The sequence below is a fragment of the Dendrobates tinctorius genome, unplaced genomic scaffold (assembly GCF_039654945.1).
Source record: "Dendrobates tinctorius isolate UK_male_01 unplaced genomic scaffold, ASM3965494v1 ptg000005l, whole genome shotgun sequence".
NCBI classification, from domain to species: domain Eukaryota; kingdom Metazoa; phylum Chordata; class Amphibia; order Anura; family Dendrobatidae; genus Dendrobates; species Dendrobates tinctorius.
In genome coordinates, this window is record NW_027361673.1 from 4231526 (window position 1) to 4251702 (window position 20177).

The 20177-nt window shown below is 41.0% G+C and overlaps 1 protein-coding gene across 3 annotated transcripts in view; it reads right to left on the reverse strand.

Moving 5' to 3' along the window:
* SATB1 (SATB homeobox 1) overlaps positions 1-20177 on the reverse strand; it is a 110064-nt gene that overhangs the window by 30651 nt on the left and 59236 nt on the right. For all 3 annotated transcript variants that reach the window (XM_073568105.1, XM_073568104.1, XM_073568099.1), the window contains one exon: positions 16401-16556. In XM_073568105.1, the coding sequence (XP_073424206.1) occupies positions 16401-16556 (156 nt within the window). The remainder of the gene's footprint in view (positions 1-16400; positions 16557-20177) is intronic.

Genomic DNA, 20177 nt, shown 5'->3' on the forward strand with positions numbered 1-20177 from the left:
TAGACTAATAGAACATCTGAAGAATCATATATTTATGCACAAAACAGCACAGAAGTAACCCAATAGATAAAACAAGTGACGTGAAGAATTGTCATTATGGGAGAGGGATAAACAAATATTGGAACAGTTCATAGATAAGGAGTGTGAAAGTTTTATTGTCCTGTGATTGGGGTCTGGTTCTGTGTTGTGTGATGCCCTCAGAAAATCTGAAGAGCAAATTCCTTAATTGATGTAAAAAGACATAAATCCATGCGACACATTCATTCCTGCACTGAGTGTGTCAAAGGTTGTCATAAACGTATAATCCCAGACCCTCCTGTCTCTCTGAGACTTGAAGTTACCTTTTAATACAAGTACTTTCATTCTGGCTAACATGGTACAAAGATATATATCTTTTCTGTAACCCCCAATTAGTCATCAGTAATGCAAGTACAGCGAGTGCACCAATATATTTACTCATCGCTGTCCTCTGCTGTTTCCAATGCTGGTCCGGTTCTTTCCTGCAAGTGACCACAACTGTGACCAATCCACATTAAGAAAGGAACTACCAGTCCCCTTTGTGAGCCGGCAAGTCACACAATGAAGAAGAGAACCTGAGCAGCGCTGGAAACGGCAGAAGATATCGATGGGCAAGTATTTTGGTGCACACACTATACACGTTACTGATGACTAATTGGGGGTGCAATTTAAAACAAAGTTGGACCCAGACTTACAAGAGCAGGAAATGCCCAATTAGCTAAAGACTGGCACAAGTGGGTCACATAAATATTCAGTGATTGGTAAAGCTGACTTTTCTGCTCCATCCATTCTTATGAGAAGGGACTGAGAAGTGGAGATCAGTGGGAATCAGGTAAGCATCCAAACAGGAGGAGTTGGGAGGCATGAGTGAGCGCATCATATTTTAAACAATAAATTTGACACACTGGACAACCCCTTTGACCACTCTCTCTTGATGCATGTGTTATGGATTCCATTTATATTGGGTTATATACAGTTAGGTCCATATATATTTGGACAGAGACAACATTTTACTACTTTTGGTTCTAGACATTACCACAATGAATTTTAAACAAAACAATTCAGATGCAGTTGAAGTTCAGACTTTCAGCTTTCATTTGAGGGTATCCGCATTAAAATTGGATGAAGGGTTTAGGAGTTTCAGCTCCTTAACATGTGCCACCCTGTTTTTAAAGGGATCAAAAGTAATTGGAGAGATTAAATAATTGTAAATAAAATGTTCATTTCTAGTACTTGGTTGAAAACCCTTTGATGGCAATGACTGCCTGAAGTCTTGAACTCATGGACATCACCAGACGCTGTGTTTCCTTCTTTTTGATGCTCTGCCAGGCCTTCACTGCGGTGGTTTTCAGTTGCTGTTTGTTCGTGGGCCTTTCTGTCGGAAGTTTAGTCTTTAACAAGTGAAATGCTTGCTCAATTGGGTTGAGATCAGGTGACTGACTTGGCCATTCAAGAATATTCCACTTCTTTGCTTTAATAAACTCCTGGGTTGCTTTGGCTTTATGTTTTGGGTCATTGTCCATCTGTAGTATGAAACGACGACCAATCAGTTTGGCTGCATTTGGCTGGATCTGAGCACACAGTATGGCTCTGAATACCTCAGAATTCATTCGGCTGCTTCTGTCCTGTGTCACATCATCAATAAACACTAGTGACCCAGTGCCACTGGCAGCCATGCATGCCCAAGCCATCACACTGCCTCCGCCGTGTTTTACAGATGAAGTGGTATGCTTTGGATCATGAGCTGTACCACGCCTTCGCCATACTTTTCTCTTTCCATCATTCTGGTAGAGGTTCATTTTGGTTTCATCTGTCCAAAGAATGTTCTTCCAGAACTGTGCTGGCTTTTTTAGATTTTTTTTTAGCAAAGTCCATTCTAGCCTTTTTATTCTTGATGCTTATGAGTGGCTTGCACCGTGCAGTGAACCCTCTGTATTTACTTTCATGCAGTCTTCTCTTTATGGTAGATTTGGATATTGATACGCCTACCTCCTGGAGAGTGTTGTTCACTTGGTTGGCTGTTGTGAAGGGGTTTCTCTTCACCATGGAGATTATTCTGCGATCATCCACCACTGTTGTCTTCCGTGGGCGCCCAGGTGTTTTTGCATTGATGAGTTCACCAGTGCTTTCTTTCTTTCTCAGGATGTACCAAACTGTAGATTTTTCCACTCCTAATGTTGTAGCAATTTCTCGGATGGGTTTTTTCTGTTTTTGCAGCTTAAGGATGGCTTGCTTCACCTGCATGGAGAGCTCTTTTGACCAAATGCTTCCTTCACAGCAAAACCTTCCTAATGCAAGCACCACACCTCAAATCAACTCCAGGCCTTTTATCTGCTTAATTGAGAATGACATAACGAAGGGATTGCCCATGAAATGGCCTTGGAGTCAATTGTCCAATTACTTTTGGTCCCTTTAAAAACAGGGTGGCACATGTTAAGGAGCTGAAACTCCTAAACACTTCATCCAATTTTAATGTGGATACCCTCAAATGAAAGCTGAAAGTCTGAACTTCAACTGCATCTGAATTGTTTTGTTTAAAATTCATTGTGGTAATGTCTAGAACCAAAATTCGAAAAATGTTGTCTCTGTCCAAATATATATGGACCTAACTGTAGGTGTGCCGGTAAAGCTATCACTGCAATTATGTGCATCATCTGTGGTGGGAGGTTCTTTCTCCACTCTCCCTTTGAAATTGAAGTTCGAGACGGTTGTCAGAAAAACGACTGTCCACTATGTAATGTTTGTGGGGTTTTACCTGTCTCTCTCGATCCAGTCAATATCCATCCAACTATCGTAAAATCCCATGTTTATCCATCTAGCAATCCATCCCATATCTATCTATTGATTCCATGTCCATTTGTCAATACATCCCACATTCATTTAACATATTTGGCTGTATAGATTATCTATACCCATGCAAGCATAACTATATTGATTTCCTACATGCTAAATATAGATTATGTATCTACAAAGATAAGCAAGTATCATCACATAGGCATAGGTAGTGTATCCCTTTATCTATATAGCAGCTAATAACAAGCTTGCATTCATCCAGTTGTACTAAAATAAAGCATCCACGCTTTCGATGAAACAAACATTCGCTCCCGTATTTCAGCAGAGTGACAAATAAGAGCAAGATAATTAATAAAATGTTTGGCCATTTTAAATTGAGCTTCAAAAGCAGCCCACCAGACACACAAAAGCTAAACATCTAATATGCATTTTTCACACGTGAATAAAGACATCTAAAAAGAGAATTCAGGTTTCCAGATAAACAAAATATTCTATCACAATTAGAAACATTTCAAAAGCCCTATAATTTTCAATCAAAATTACAGTAATTTCTGATATACAAGCCATGATTCATGACAGAATTTTACACTTCATAAGAGATGACAGTGGCCCGATGTATGACATGCTGAGCACTGAACCAATATCAACCGCTCACTTTAATGTTTAAATAGCACTTAATGTTTAGAACCCAACAATAAAAGAAACACGGGCCGAAATTACCACTTTCAGGCTGATTAAGGGGTAGGGAAGCGTTTACGATTCATCTGTTTGCATGCCCAATTGTTCATGGGTTTATGTTGATACATACATATACTGTATACACAATGGGAAAGATTTATCTAAACTACTGAAGGGACAAAATGGAGCAGTGGCCCATGGCAACCAACCAGATCACCATTTTAATTTGCGAAAGCGCCTCTGAAAAATGTGATCTCAAATCTAATTGGTTGAACTGCTTTCCTACTCCTGTTTTGTATTGGATTTAAAAAAAAACATCCTTTTTTGGTTCATTCAAATGGTCCAAAAATGCAGTATGTCTTCCAGGCATACAGTTGTGGCCAAAAGTATTGACACCCGTGCAATTCTGTCAGATAATACTCACTTTCTTCCTGAAACTGATTGCAAACACAAATTCTTTGGTATTATTATCGTCATTTAATTTGTCTTAACTGAAAAAAAACCAAAAAGAATTGTCCTAAAGCCAAATTGGGAAATAATTCCACACCAAACATAAAAAGGAGGGTGGACAAAAGTATTGGCACTGTTCGAAAAATCATGTGATGCTTCTCTAATTTGTGTAATTAACAGCACCTGTAACTTAACTGTGGCACCTAACAGGTGTTGGCAATAACTAAATCACACTTGCAGCCAGTTGACATGGATTAAAGTTGACTCAACCTCTGTCCTGTGTCCTTGTGTGTACCACATTGAGCACGGAGAAAAGAAAGAAGACCAAAGAACTGTCTGAGGACTTGAGAAACCAAATTGTGAGGAAGCATGAGCAATCTCAAGGCTACAAGTCCATCTCCAAAGACCTGAATGTTCCTGTGTCTATCGTGCGCAGTGTCATCAAGAAGTTTAAAGCCCATGGCACTGTGGCTAACCTCCCTAGATGTGGACGGAAAAGAAAAATTGACAAGAGATTTCAATGCAAGATTGTGCGGATGTTGGATGAAGAACCTCGACTAACATCCAACCAAGTTCAAGCTGCCCTGCAGTCCGAGGGTACAACAGTGTCAACCCGTACTATCCGTCGGCGTCTGAATGAAAAGGGACTGTATGGTAGGAGACCCAGGAAGACCACACTTCTTACCCCGAGACATAAAAAAGCCAGGCTGGAGTTTGCCAAAACTTACCTGAAAAAGCCTAAAACGTTTTGGAAGAATGTTCTTTGGTCAGATGAGACAAAAGTAGAGCTTTTTGGGCAAAGGCATCAACATAGAGTTTACAGGAGAAAAAAAAGAGGCATTCAAAGAAAAGAACACGGTCTCTACAGTCAAACATGGCGGCGGTTCCCTGATGTTTTGGGGTTGCTTTGCTGCCTCTGGCACTGGACTGCTTGACCGTGTGCATGGAATTATGAAGTCAGAAGACTACCAACAAATTTTGCAGCATAACGTAAGGCCCAGTGTGAGAAAGCTGGGTCTCCCTCAGAGGTCATGGGTCTTCCAGCAGGACAATGACCCAAAACACACTTCAAAAAGCACTAGAAAATGGTTTGAGAGAAAGCACTGGAGACTTCTAAGGTGGCCAGCAATGAGTCCAGACCTGAATCCCATAGAACACCTGTGGAGAGATCAAAAAATGGCAGTTTGGAGAAGGCACCCTTCAAATATCAGGGACCTGGAGCAGTTTGCCAAAGAAGAATGGTCTAAAATTCTAGCAGAGCATTGTAAGAAACTCATTGATGGTTACCGGAAGCGGTTGGTCGCAGTTATTTAGGCTAAAGGTTGTGCAACCAAGTATTAGGCTGAGGGTGCCAATACTTTTATCTGGCCCATTTTTGGAGTTTTGTGTGAAATGATCAATGTTTTGCTTTTTGCTTCATTCTCTTTTGTGTTTTTTCTTTTAAGACAAATTAGATGAAGATAATAATACCAAAGAATTTGTGTTTGCAATCATTTTCAGGAAGAAACTGAGTATTATCTGACAGAATTGCAGGGGTGTCAATACTTTTGGCCACAACTGTATGTTATGCAGCCCATTACAGTACCAAAATAGTGAAAAAAAATCCACAGCGCAATGTGACTTGTGTTGCAGATTTTCAAGCAAGTGCGATTTGCTGCAAATTTCCCCCCCAAAATTTTAGGTCCTGCGTTGACATGCTTAAGACTGTATTCACATTTCAGAGTTTCATGTTCTGTGTACAGACCGCAAGTCTTTTAAACCCAAATCATCAGCCTTATATATGCCTATGAAGCTGTTGATTCGAGGTCAGGAAACGTGGGAACGGCTCGTAAATTACGGTCCTTACACAGATCATAAAACTCAGAAGTGTGAATGCAGGTTTGCGGTTGCACAATAACCACAGGAAAAAGTCTTCTACTTACCGTAAATAAGGACATTTTAATACTAAATTTCAGAACAATCCATCTGAAGAAAATAATGTTTTTGAGCAAGAGGAAGCCATTCATGTCCTTATTCAGGAAAGCAATTAAGGAAGGTGGTGGGGGCAGATGGGCCATGTGCTCCTAGTGCAGTTAGATAGTTTTGCTGGTATCAAAAGATTTCTGTAGTAGCTACCTGACAGAAAGATTGAGGCTTTAGAGGAGCGCTGCTCTACAGAAGGGGCTGTGAGGAGTGAGGTCCTGCTCTAGGCCTGTACATAGATGAGAGGCGTGATACACTGCAGGATGGTACTCTATATAGCGGGGCTGAGAAGAGTGATATTCTACTTGATAGGACTGTGCAAAGAAGAGGCTTTAAAGGAGCACTGCTCTGGAAGAGGGGCTGAGAGGAGTGACGTACTTCAGGATGGGGGTTGAGTATAGAGGAGTCCTATTGGAATGATGTCCTGCAGACCACGCTTGTATATAGAGGAGAGGAGTGATGCACTGCAGGATGGTACTCATTACAGCGGGGCTGAGAGGAGTGTTTTTTTTTCAGGGCGAGACTGTATATCAGGTGGCTGAATGGAAATATGTACTGCAGGAGGGGTCCGTATATAGAAGAGTATGCTTTTTCTTTAGAATATGATGGAGACTGAAGGGAAGTCGTAACGTCTTTTTGCATGAGAATAGAATGGGGGAGGTGGAGGGGGGGGGATTAGCTACAAAATGGGACAGAAAATTAGTTATAAAGCCATGACCAAAGGACTACTAGCAAAGTAGCGACTTTTATTCTAAACTTTACCTTCTCGTGATATCAGCGACGTTCCAATCTTTTTCTTCACCACTTGATCGCTATTCACACAAGTTGTCTCACACAGCGTCCTTTGCGTGAGCTGGAAGTTTCTGTCTCAGTATAATCCTGAGATACTTAACGGGGATCTTATCAGATTGCATGATTCAGCTAATCTGAATTGTGGTAACAATATACAGAGGCGGCCCAGAGCGGCGGTGATATCAGAAGGTGGTGATTGGCAAGTATCTGAACACCACTTCCACAAACCAAGCACTGGGGCACTGCCCACACTCGCAGCTGCCAAACAGTTCAGTGCATCTTCAAATTTACTTGTTTTTCATAACTTCTCTATGCTCCTTTGACTTCTGTAAAGCCAGCGCTGTCAATCAAGGAAAAGGGGGCAGAGATGAATGGAGATCAATGCCATGGGTGCACCTGTGCTTGGCTTGAACCGTTATTTTGTGCTGACAGACTACTGTTAATTATTTTGCTCTATAGCTACATATTACTCTTCACCCACAAAGGCAGACCATACTTTAAAAGGAACCCCTCCAGAAAGGCCATTTAGCTGCAGATATCGGGTCAATCAGCAGGTAAACAGCTTTTAAATCATGTCTGGCTGCCTGGAGCAGTGAAGAAAAGTTATCTTTGGAACATTATAGTGGATTTTAAGAAAAAACACAAGGAATACTAAGGGTGGCAATACTAAGGGTGGCAACCAGGGCTGTGGAGTCGGTAAGTAAAACCTCTGACTCCTCAATTTCCATGACACCGGCACCACCAAAATGGGCTCCAACTCCACGGCACTGGTGGCAACGGCAATAAAATAAAGGCAAAAAAGTGCCACTTTTGACCTGCTGACAGGTCCTCTTTATTTGACATTTACCTGAAGATTACCCCTATATCTGCAGGTAAATAGCATATCTGGAGCTTAAAGGTTTCCTTTAACATATCTTTTAACAAGAGTTTATATTCCATTGCACTATTGAATAAAAAAATTCAGACAAATGCAAAAATAAAAAAATTGCAATGTAGGAAGAAAAAAAACAAAAGCAAAAAAACCAACCACCCTGTCCATGTGTTTTATACTTAACAATAAGTGGAAAACTGACCAGTATTAATCTGTTTGCAGCATCTTCATTCTAGTCATTACTGTATTGAGACAAGATACTTACTGAATGGAAAGTGTCCGTATGAACACACACAGATCATAAGCCTCCATACAGCAACTCCATTCTAGTCATTCCTGTGGTGAGACATGAAAAATGGAGTTGCTGTATGGAGGTTCAAGGTTTTTGGGCAAACACAAGGCATTTTGACCCCTCCCTACACTATATATGTATGTATGTATGTCTCCCTAAATATATACACATACTATACATGTTACACACATTCTGACCTCATTTAGGAATAGACAATGTAATGATAAGTCCACATGTATAAGAATTGCTGTGGATTTTACCTGCCAATTTGCACAGGTAAAAAACCACAGAGGACAACTGCGCTAAACATACGGATAAGATTATACAAATCTTATTTAGATGCTAAATTATTTTTCTTCATCAAAATGGACATGAATGTAGATTGTACAATACACACCACGGCAATTTCTCTTTCACTGACGATTTCAAACCTCAAAGGCCTGTTTCACACTTCAGTTTTTGTCCATCAGTCAAGATCCGCCGTTTTGCAAAAAAAACGGATCCGCCATTTTGTTTGGCGGATCCGTTTTTTTTCCCATTGAGTTGCATTACCGGCAGATCTTGACGGATGGCCATCCGTTGGATCCGTTTTTTTGCGGATCCGCCAAAATTTTGCCGTCCTCTCTCTCTCTTCCCTGGGCTGCGGTTCCTTTAACATTCTTCATTCATCGGATCCGTCAAAAAAAACGATCCAGTGGCATCCGTTCACATCAGTTAGCAACAGATCCGCTTTCCGCCATTTTGGGGGATTTTAACTGACACAAAAAACTGAAGTGTGAAACAGGCCTAAGTGATGCAGGAATAAATTATGTAGTGATTCTATAGCAACAAACACGTTACACATGCAAATTTTTTGCAAATTTTCCGACACTAAATGTTTAGGTCTTAAAAAATTTGCTATGCATGCTGAAATGGACAGCTGCTAAAGCTAGACTGAAGGGATGAACTGAGGGATCTCACCTTCTTGGGTGAAGGTGAGCAATTTGTTTGGGGAAGTGACAGAGCAAACTGAGTCAGGGTACTGCCAGAAGGGGTGATCAAAAGCCACATGAGCAACCAGCAACTGAAGTTTTGTTAACTATTTAAGACGAGATTTTGCAAAAAAGTTGTGCCATGCAATTTTGAGGATGAAAGATGTTCTCTTTCAAAATCAAATGACTGTTTAAAAGTAAATGGAAGGAAAAAAAAGGAACCGGTCACCAGGTTTTTCCTATATAACTTACGGCCACCACCTTTCAGCCCCGTGTGACAGCATTCTGAAATTATATATATAAATTTATATATATAGCTTCAATTTGCCATGCAAGGCAAAAATACCACCGATAATTATACTTACCTACAGGGCAGTCCGGTCCAAAGGGCGTCGCTGGTCTTCATCCTATGTCTTTTCTATTCTTGCGATGCCGTCCTACTCTGCTTCATGTGGAGGACACGTCATACGTCTTCCACACAGTGTTCACCTTCACACTCCTGTGCAGGTACTCTTCTCTCCACCCCTGTCTATGACAGAGCAAAATACTCTTCTGCGCATACACGGGGAAAGGCCAAAGAGCATCGGCGAATGCGCATTACAGTACTTTGCTCTCCTCTCGGCATGGCAGGGACAAGTGCGCTTGTGCAGGAGTGCGAAGAGGAACACTGTGTGGATGATGTAGGATGCGTCATCCACACGAAACAGAGAAAGAGGACAGCATCGCAAGAATAGAGGAGGCGGAGGATGAAGACCAGGGACACCCATCGTACCAGACCAACCCGTAGATGAGTATAATAAAAGTTGTTTTCTGTTTTGTATTTTTTTACGCACAGGGCGAATTTGGAGTATACAGCATTATAGAATGAGGTCACATGGGGTTGAAAGGTGGTGGCTATAGGTTATATGGAAAAACATGGTGACAGGTTCCCTTTAAGGATATGAGGGTGGGAGCACCAAATGGAATCTTTGCCTTGTGTGGTGGAAAGTTTAGGAATGCCTCTGACTTATGGGTAATAGGTTAACACAGTAAATTGTATAGAAAACGCCTTATCACATTACACGTTGTAAGGAGTAATGCACTTTGCTTTTCAAGAAAAAGAAGACTCTCCCCTGCTGACACTTGTTTATTTTCAAAATTCCCATAAATACCCACATGGAATGGAAAAATCCCCAGCAAAATCTACCTGTGTGACATATCAGGGAATTTCACACCACTACAATTTAAATGGGTGAAATCCCTAAGTAAAATGTAAACAAAAATGGTTAAGAAATAGTGTGGGACCACTTTGGGCACTCTAGGCTGGTCTCAATTAGGGCCCTGTCACACATAGCGATTTCGGTAGCGAGATCGCTGCTGAGTCACAAGTTTTGTGACGCAACAGCGATCTCACCAGCGAGATCGCTGTGTGTGACACCTATCAGTGACCGCTCCCCCCCCCCTGCCGGTATCGCTGATGGAAAGCCCTGGACATTTTTTTGGTCGCTGGTCTCCCGCTGGCCAGCACGCATTGCTGCGTGACAGGCGGGAGACCAGCGTGCTGGTAACTAAGGTAATTGCAGGTTTTCTAAGCACCGGGCAGTGCTTAGAAACCCAATGTGTACCTTAGTTACCAGTGCGCTGATGCAGGGAGCTGGTAATCAAGGTACACATCGGGTCTCTAAGTGACGCACGCCCCTTAGAAACCCGATGTCTACCTTAGTTACCAGATCCCTGCATCAGCGCGCTGGTAACTAAAGTACACAGCGACGCCGCACGCCCGGCGTCGCTGGTGCTGATCGCTGGTGAAGCTGTCTGTTTGACAGCTCACCAGCGATCCTGACACGTTGATATCGTTGTCAGGATCGCTGGTGAGTCGCTATGTGTGACGGGGCCCTTACCATCATCTTCTTATTGCGTGTTTCTAACAAAATTATTGAAGCGGTTCTAAAATTGAAAGCCCAGATCTAGGACCACCGCTCATCAAAAAGCACCAAATTTAGGTCTATTTCCGATCTCTGCACGTTGCATGTTGTTATTATTGGTAGGAATAGCAAAAAGAGATAGGGGTGTTGTCAGAAAAACTGACAGGTTCTCTTTGTGTCTATTTTAGTAAGTAAAGTTGTGCGAAGAAAAATAAGGAACTTAATGGAAGGGAATGGAACTTAAATCCCCAAGAAGTATGGATAGTGAATCGGGAGTGAATTTCTTTATCAAGGTAAAAATAAATACTACACGTTTAGGAGATGGACTGTCATCTTCGTCAAGATATTTTTGGTATACGGTATTTGGTGTGGTATATTTGGGGTGAGAGACCTGACAAATATGCCTTTCGTAAGACTCTGAAACTTGTATTTATTTGCACAATAAAGAAAGTCAACTCCAGATCCACTTCCTGCACACCTTAAGATTTAGGAGCCCACCCATTAAACTCGACTGAATTACCCAACCAACAGGATTCGGAACATCATCAAGGAAAGAACCGGCTGCTGCCCAACTATGATCTTGCTTTAATCCAATTTGGTTGTTTTTCCAGGGTCCTTTCGGGACACAGGAAGTGACGATTAGCCAATTTCTGGTTTTGGTGGGTCACCACTGTTACCAGTGATTACCTTATCATTACCTGTCTCAATGCCTGACCCTAAAGTAAAGGGAACTGGGGACCCAAGAGTGTCAGGATATGAGCAGTCTAAAATCAGACTGCTTTATCCAGTTGCAAATTTTCTGCAATAAAAGATTTTTTTTTGTAAACTTCAAAATCTTTAAAAAAAAACATTTGAATCTTCAAGATGGTAACATCTATATAAAATGACAATATAGAAAATGTTATGTCTCATTTTAGTCCATTTTATATTCATTATGGAACTCCACAATTACGACACATTGCTCTCATAATACAGCGATATTTCAGTGTTACTTCACAAGGATAAAAATAAATCTCTTGCTGGACAAAATCCAAGAGCCAGGTAACCAATGTGCCAGAAATGTCCTACTGCCGTCTAATAGTGTTTGCTTCTATTCATGTCTATGGTGGGGTCTTTTTTTATCATCATGAATGACATGCATGGATGCAATCCAATGTGGTCAGTGACTCCAGGTCAGAAGCGAGGAGGTGAAAGCGACATCATGAAGATATCAATACCTTACAAAGGAGAGCATTTCAAAATCTACACTACCCGTCATGGAAAGAATTATTTACAGACTAAAAACTAAACTTGAGCTTTTTTATTAATTTTTTTTTTTTAACTTTAGCAAAATTGTCCTGATCGGTACCTTTACTCAAAAGGAATCTGTCCCTTGGAAAAAACAAAAAAAACAAACACTATATTTGCAGCTCACGTCTGGTTTCAAATAATTTTAAAACATTTGATTAAAGTGGATCGGTTATCAGATTTCACAATACAAACTATATATATTATGATGCAGGTCTCCTGCACCTGTTGAGGCTGATGTGTTTACCTTGCAAATCCATATGAGAATGACCGTATAATCCTGAAATGTACTGAGCGTTTTAATCATAGGCAGGGGAAAATAATTACACAGCCATTCTAACACAGCTCTGCAAAGTTTCTCTGCCTATGATTGAAATGGTCAATTCAAATTGAAGGACTATATAAACATTCCGACATGGATTTTCAAAGTAAGTACACCAACCTCACCAGGTCGCCCGCTTAAAAATAGACAGGTATTAAAAAGAATATAAAAAAAATTACAAATTGCTATTGAATTAGACAATTGCAAATGTCACAAGGTTAAAAACTTTATTCCAAAAGTACATCACAAAAATGCTAAAGTGGAACCTGTAACAGCTTCTACAATACACATAACGAATCATTCCCCAATGTCAATCGAAACAATAGCATATACCAAAGTACAGGTTATATAAAAGACATCAGATCTGTCCAGGAAAACATTGACATGCAGAAAAATGTTAACAAATCTGAGAATATCAACAGTATAAAATATCATGCGGTAATACATTCTTACTGCAAGGTCATTGTCATAAATATATGCCATACATTTCCATGGGTTGGTAATAAAACAGCAGTTAGATCACTCCTGAAGGCAAAGTATATTTCGCAGATTTGTAAATAGCTACTATCAAGAGATATTTGACAACTTAGTGGTTTTTTTGACCACTCATATGAAATGTGTTGGACCTATGACAACACATCAAAATACAGGCACCAAAGTTAAATGTGATGGTGGACTCAGTGGCAGAGGGGGAATGTACACTGACACATTCATTCAATTAACAATTTGTACATAATTTTCTTTTTTTTACTCATAGAAAAATCCTTTAAAAAAGGGGTTACACCAAGTTCAGAGATGATCCTCCATTTATAGGATAGGGAACAACTACCCCTTTAGGTGGGATGCCCACCATGTCACTGTGCGGCTTCGCTCCATTCATTCTTAATGGACCAGCCAAACTCTGTGGTCAGTTCTCTCCGGCGATCCAGTTAAGACTGAATGAAGCAGGCGTGCTCATGACTGACCATTGCTCCATTCATATAGTTCTTACGACTGGTGAGATTTTCCATAGTCCAACCCCCCAGCGAACCAGAAGTTATTTCCTACCTTATGGATAGGAGGTAACTTCCAAACTTGGTGCAAATCCTTTACCTAAAATTATCAATCGGTTTGCCATAAAGTGTTAATTTTAGTCACCAAGTGCTGTACCTTTCTTTTGTCTATCCAGTGGTTTTCCCCTTTAAAGGGAACCGGTCATCAGTTTTGTGACATAGCAGCTAAAAAGATCTCCTTATTCAGCGTCTGTGCTGCATTCCCTAAATCCTTACAGATCCCCTGAATCCTTTTGCATACTCCCGAAAAAACTTTTTAATTTCTCCCGCGCTGTATGGTAATCTTCTCAGTCCGGTCCAATGGGCGTGGCTTCGGGCCTCTACGTCACTCCCATCGGCTGTTGCTCGCCGTCCTACTTCATGAATGATGCCTCTTGTGCCAAGCGACATCCTGCACCTGCTCAGAAATATTGGGTTTCGCACCTGCGCAGTATGCTTTGCCCAACTGCGGGGCAAAGCCGAAAAACATTAGTGTCATGCGCCGACAGACGTACTTCTGGCTCATGTACCGGAAATACTTTTTGCCAGTGCACGCGCACTTGTTTTTCGGCTTTGTCCGCGGTTGGGCAAAACATACTCCGCACGCGTGAAACGCAATATTTGTGAGCAGCTGCGAGATGTCACATGGCGATCTAGATCGTTATCCATGTCAGGAGGACGGCGACCAGAAGCCGGCGGGAATGATGCAGTAGCCCGAAGCCACGCCCATCGGACTGGACTGAGAAGATTACCATACAGCGCGGGAGAAATTATAAAGGTTTTTCGGGAGTATACAAGGGGAGTCAGGGGGTTCTATAAGGATTTAGGGAATGCAGCGCAGATGCTGAATGAGGTAATATTTTTAGCTGCTATGTCACAAAACTGGTGGCAGGTTCCCTTTAAGTGCATTTGACTATAGTTAACCATTATGGTGGCGTGGGTGGAGCTTTCTCATTCAGTTTGTCATTTCTCATCTTCCAAAAGCCCTAACTTTGCTTTCTCAGGACGTCGCCATATAACCCGTTATTTGTGAAACAAATTGCTCATTTTTTATGGCATTGTCTCTGGGTCCACTTAATGCTTATTAATTTTGCAGTTCTTCTTTCTATTGCTGCATTCTGAGACCTATAAGATTTGTATTTTTTTCCATTGTTGGAGCATTTTGAGGGCTTGTTTGTTGCCCTACGCTTTTTAGTAAGATTTTTTTCTTTCTAAAAAAAGTGCGTCTAAGGCTACTTTCACACTAGCGTTTTTTAGCGCTGCGCATCGTGCGCAATAGAAACGCATGCAAAAAACGCATCATGCGTTTTGTATGCGTTTGCTTATTTTATGCGCATGCGTTTTAACCAGTTTCAACCATGTTAACTCTTAAAACGCATGCGATTTTAAATGCAGGCGTGCGCATGTCCATGCGCCCGCCAGCGTTCCTATAGACTGTAATGTGATTTTTTTGCGCATTCTGTGCGCATTTGTGCGTATGCGTTTTTTTACACAGATTGGACGCACAAAAAATGCAACAGGGTGCGTCCGGCGCGCCTAGGCGCACACTACAAAAAAAGCATGTGCACAAAAACGACCATGCGCACCCATGTTAAAGATAGGAGCTCAGGACGCATGCGCATGTACGCGCACAATGCGCTGCGCTAAAAAACGCTAGGCTGTGTTCCCACAATGAGCTTTTATCTACGCTGCGTAAACGGACCTTGCAAGTACGCTGAGTTTTCAGTGCATTACATTAGAACACATCATGTTTTTAGAGAGTCTCCGCAGTGGAAACAGATAAAAACACGCATGTAATGCACATGACTATCAATAAAGGTCAGTGAAATCAAAATACCAGAAAGTTTCAAAAACAAGGCAGCTTTATTTAAAGAATGACACAGCGAACAGACAAAAAACGCAGCATCAAAAATCTGATAAAAACGCATGTAAAAAAAAAAGCAAAGTAACCTAATTTAAATAAAAATGAGCTGAAATTCTGCAACATCAAAAACGCAACAAAAGCTCATAGTGGGAATGTAGCCTTATAGTCCAAAAAACTGAGGGAGATATTTTTTTTTTAATTTATAGATCCATTTATAATTCTATTTTTAATCCCACTATGTAATCATTTTAATAATTACTAAAATATATGGCATATATTTATAGAGAAGTGAACTTACTGATTGCCGGGTCCTTCGTGCAATCCAGAGAACCTGGCTCTGAATTTAGGAAACTAGGCCCCGTAGACCCCCATCTTGAATGGAGCAGATGTGCAAGAGCTCAAATGCCATTCATTGTCTATGGAACTGCCAGAAATAACAGGATGCTGTGCTGGTCTTTTCTGGTAGTCCCACAGACAATGAATGGAGTGGAGGTCGAGCATGTGCACTTCCACGCCATTCAAGATGTGGTTCTGCAGAGCCCAGTTCCCAGAGCCCCTATGGAGAGGGAGTACTCAATATTTTGCGAGTGTCCATTTAAGCCAAAATAAAGAAAGGAATCCGCAGAAAGCAAAGGGGAAAGATTTGCACCCCTTGGACATATTAGTTTTCGTTTACAAACACATAAAAATATGATCATTCTGGCAGTACTGGCTTAGGATAGACAATGCTATCGACGCCTAGAAAGAAGTTCTACAGCAAAAAAAAATAAAAATAACGGGAGGAGCAATAAATAAATTCATTTATTTAGAATAAATTATGATTTTCATCAGTGGGGACTTCCCATGATGGCCATTTAAGAAAGGATATGCTCAATTTGCTGATATATGCAATATTACTGCATAATCCCACGAGCACCATTATACAGCAATCCTTCCAAGTTTCCATAATATTTTAATTTTTTTTTTTTTTTTTTACCAGTCTGAAGAAATCCAGTGTCTATGTTGTTTTTCGTGGCTTATGGAAGTAGATTAGATGATCTGGGAGCAATAAGGCTTAGACACCATCCTGTGTACAATGCTCGAAATTCACCTCTCAAACATTTGAGCGCTTTAAATCTGTACAGAGAGCAGAATAATATTTTTTCTTCAAATGAATATTATGTACCTGGCTTTTGGAAGCTGCAACCTTTGCAAATAGCGCTTGGGATACTTTAGCTCTTTTCATTTCCTGCTGAATCTCATCATAGATGGAAGCATTAATATTCATGGTGCAGTTCTCCAGGCTTCCGTTTCTCTCAGTCGCAATGGTAGCTGTTTTGACCTGGAACATACATTAGAAAGTGGACATTTACTCAGAGTGTAGGGGGAAAAAGAAAGTAAAAAAATATATAAATATATTGTAAATTATAAATATATATATATATATATATATATATATATACATATATATATATATACACACACACACACACACACACATATATAGTAAATTATACATACACACACATGTTTATTTTACATATACAAAATCTCATTGGCAGTAATAAAAACAAAAGCAAACAACTAAATAAAAAAAATAAATAAAAATCAGAAATCAATGTAAAAAAAACCCACAGAAATATTCTGTTTTAACAGCAAATTCCTGTCCTTCTTGTAAATTTTCCGAGCAGGTTAATAATACAGTCTCCATTGTCAAATGACAACAGCCAATAGCAAAGTCATCGGTCACGTTTTATGGCAACCAGCCAAATATTTTCACAGAAGCGTGCAAGTGTGCAACTGAAAGCTTTCTGCAATTAACGTGAAAGAATTTAACCATCTGTCTTTGAAAAGACTGGCTTATCTTGAACGGCATGCAACATAACTGCGATGATTTACGCCTGTGATAAAAGCATAATGGCGGCATCCTAGATTCCATGGTTCTTTATTCTTATTAGATTTCCCCTTTAACACGCCTTAACCTTGCCCCTTTTGCTTTTTGCTTATATCGTTAGCCGTTTAGAGCATCTTAGATTTTAGAGCAGATTGTGTTCTTCTTTGTCAGTAGGGTACAAGGTTTTCACCTAGTGGAAGAAAGCAAGTAGCTTTTCTCTAAAATACTTAGTACCAGAATATATATTGTGTAAAGCAACAAGATACATTTTTCGGCTTCACCAACCCCTGCCAAACTCACCTTACCATCTTATGTATAAGACAGTGGGGAAGGGAGTCCAAACGTTTGGCAGAGGGATAATAGGGCATGTTGAATTCCCACACTCAATCCTTTTTTTTTCTCTTCTGGGAGATCAGTCGACACCAGAAGTGTCCGGCAGAAATGTCTCTCCCCAGTGAATACAGGAAAGATATACATCTTTGTACCGTGTCGTGTACCTATTTAATTATTCCTGTGCCCTGATGTGTATAAATATGTGACTTTGTGATTTTGTGTTATTCTATGCCTGATGAAGAGACCTGAGTAGTCTCGAAAGCTTGCAATGTGTTACCATCTTTTCAGTTGGCCATTAAAAGGTATCAACCACTGAGGACTCTCAATTCTGAATATTTTTCTCCCCAGTGAAAAAATATACCGTAAATGTTCAGCAAATGCAATGGCGAGTTGGGGAAGATGGCTGTAGTACGACGGAGTGTTCGGGAGACAGTTTTCTAAGGTGTGTGGGCCTATAAGCCAAATCCGTCCGAGCTCCTTTGTTTTATACCTTATTTGTTGAGTTGGAGACAAGCAATGACACATGTATTCTGATATCATCTGTTTGATAGAATCTATAGAACAGATTCTTATCCAAAAAAGGAGCAGCTTTCGAGGCATTACTGTAGCACTCAAGCAAAATACCTGTATTAAAAATAGCATATAACTAGCTGAAGAGCCCGGCGCTGCCCGGGCATAGTAACTAACTGTGGTTAGTTATAGCAAATTATAATTATCCTCCATCCCATAGTCCCGTGCCCATATACCTATCATACATATTCGCCATCCCATAGTCCCGTGCCCATATACCCATTATACATCTTCCATCCCATAGTCCTGTGCCCATATACCCATCACACATCCTCCATCCCATAGTCCCGTGCCCATATACCCATCATACATATTCGCCATCCCATAGTCCCATGCCCATATACCCATCACACATCCTCCATCCCATAGTCCCATGCCCATATACCCATCATACATATTCGCCATCCCATAGTCGAGTGCCCATATACCCATCACACTTCCTTCATCTCATAGTCCCATGCCCATATACCCATCATACATATCCTCCATCCCATAGTCCCGTGCCCATATACCCATCATACATATCCGCCATCCCATAGTCCTGTGCCCATATACCCGTCATACATATCCTCCATCCCATAGTCCAGTGCCCATATACCCATCACACATCCTCAATCCCATAGTCCCGTGCCCATTCACCCGTCATACATATCCTCCATCCCATAGTCCAGTGCCCATATACCCATCACACATCCTCCATCCCATAGTCAACCATTATGACATCATAATGAGCGGCGGGGCTTGCAACCTATGATGACATCAGCGTCGCCGTGGCAACCATTATGACATCATAATGAGGGGCGGGGCTTGATACACACACTTTTTCCCCATTATGTAGGTAGGGGCAAAATTGTTTGGTGAATTGGAACGCGCGGGGTTAAAATTTCGCCTCACAACATAGCCTAGGACACTCTCAGGGTCCAGACATGTGACTGTGCCAAATTTTGTGGCTGTAGCTGCGACGGTGCGGATGCCAATCCCGGACACACACACACATACATACATACTCACACTTGAGCTTTATATATTAGATAAGTGGGTGACCTTGGTTAAGGTTTTGTACTGGGGTGCTGGAGCTTTAAAGAAAAGCAGTCACCAGTTTAAAACTGGACAGTTTGTTGTTATTTTATTCTTGCTGCTTCCCTGAGTATTCAGTATTTGGAAATGTTTGGTGAATTTAAAGAAAAACAGAGATGTGGGCCTTTTTCTTCAGTGCTAATTTTCATGGTGGACCTAGCTAGGCTTGCGCAAAAGATCGATCTTCCTACAGAGCTTTCATCCATCAAGTCACCATGGTTCAGCAGATTTTTTAATTTAAACAAGTACCTCCTCCAGGTGAGTCTGCAACACTGATTCTGGAGAACAGTTTTTAATTTTCCCCACCATTCCAAAGTTATGAACCAAACATGCAAATTTACACTTTATCCAGCTGGGCGTATGTCACAGAACTTCTCTGTGGTAGTTTGTTTTTTCTCCTCTATGACACTAGCCAAACAAAACATGGTCTTGTCATTGTGGGAGGAAATGCTCATCCAGAAGGTCACAGCTGTCCGTAGTACAGGTTAGCAGAAACACTGGAGAGCCAGAGCACAGAAGAAAAGGAACACAATCGGGTCCACGGCTGTGGCGCTCCAATAGCAGGATGGGGCTCGATTAATGCAGCGTTCTGTATGTTCCCATGAGACAAAGCTTGTCTCAAGAGAAGACCGTAAGCCACGCTGCAATTGTTACGTTCTCAGTGATCATCTGCTTATTCCCCTCTATAACACACCTTATTTTGGAGTGGCCAGCACCAGAGGAGAAAAAGTCAACACTCTCGAGGAAGGTCTGTGGTATACACACCCAGTTATTTGAAGAGAAAATTTGCACTTTAGGCTCTCTTTATTCCAAAGTGATGCTCCAACCCCCGGTAACAGAGGGGACAGAAGGGAAAACTTGACCCAGCATAATGGAGCAGGGCCAACTGGAGGAGGTACTCAGCTTAAATAAAAAAAAATAATTTAAAGCGTGTTCTTCAAGCCTCGTCTCTGGGGTAGATTACATGTAGAAGTATACTAGGCTAAATGCGAGATATTAGCGCTGTCATTGTGAATCATGTTAAGAAAGTTTGAAAAGTTTTAAGCAATTTTCCCAAATTTACAAATTAAGTCTAATTGAACTATCCTA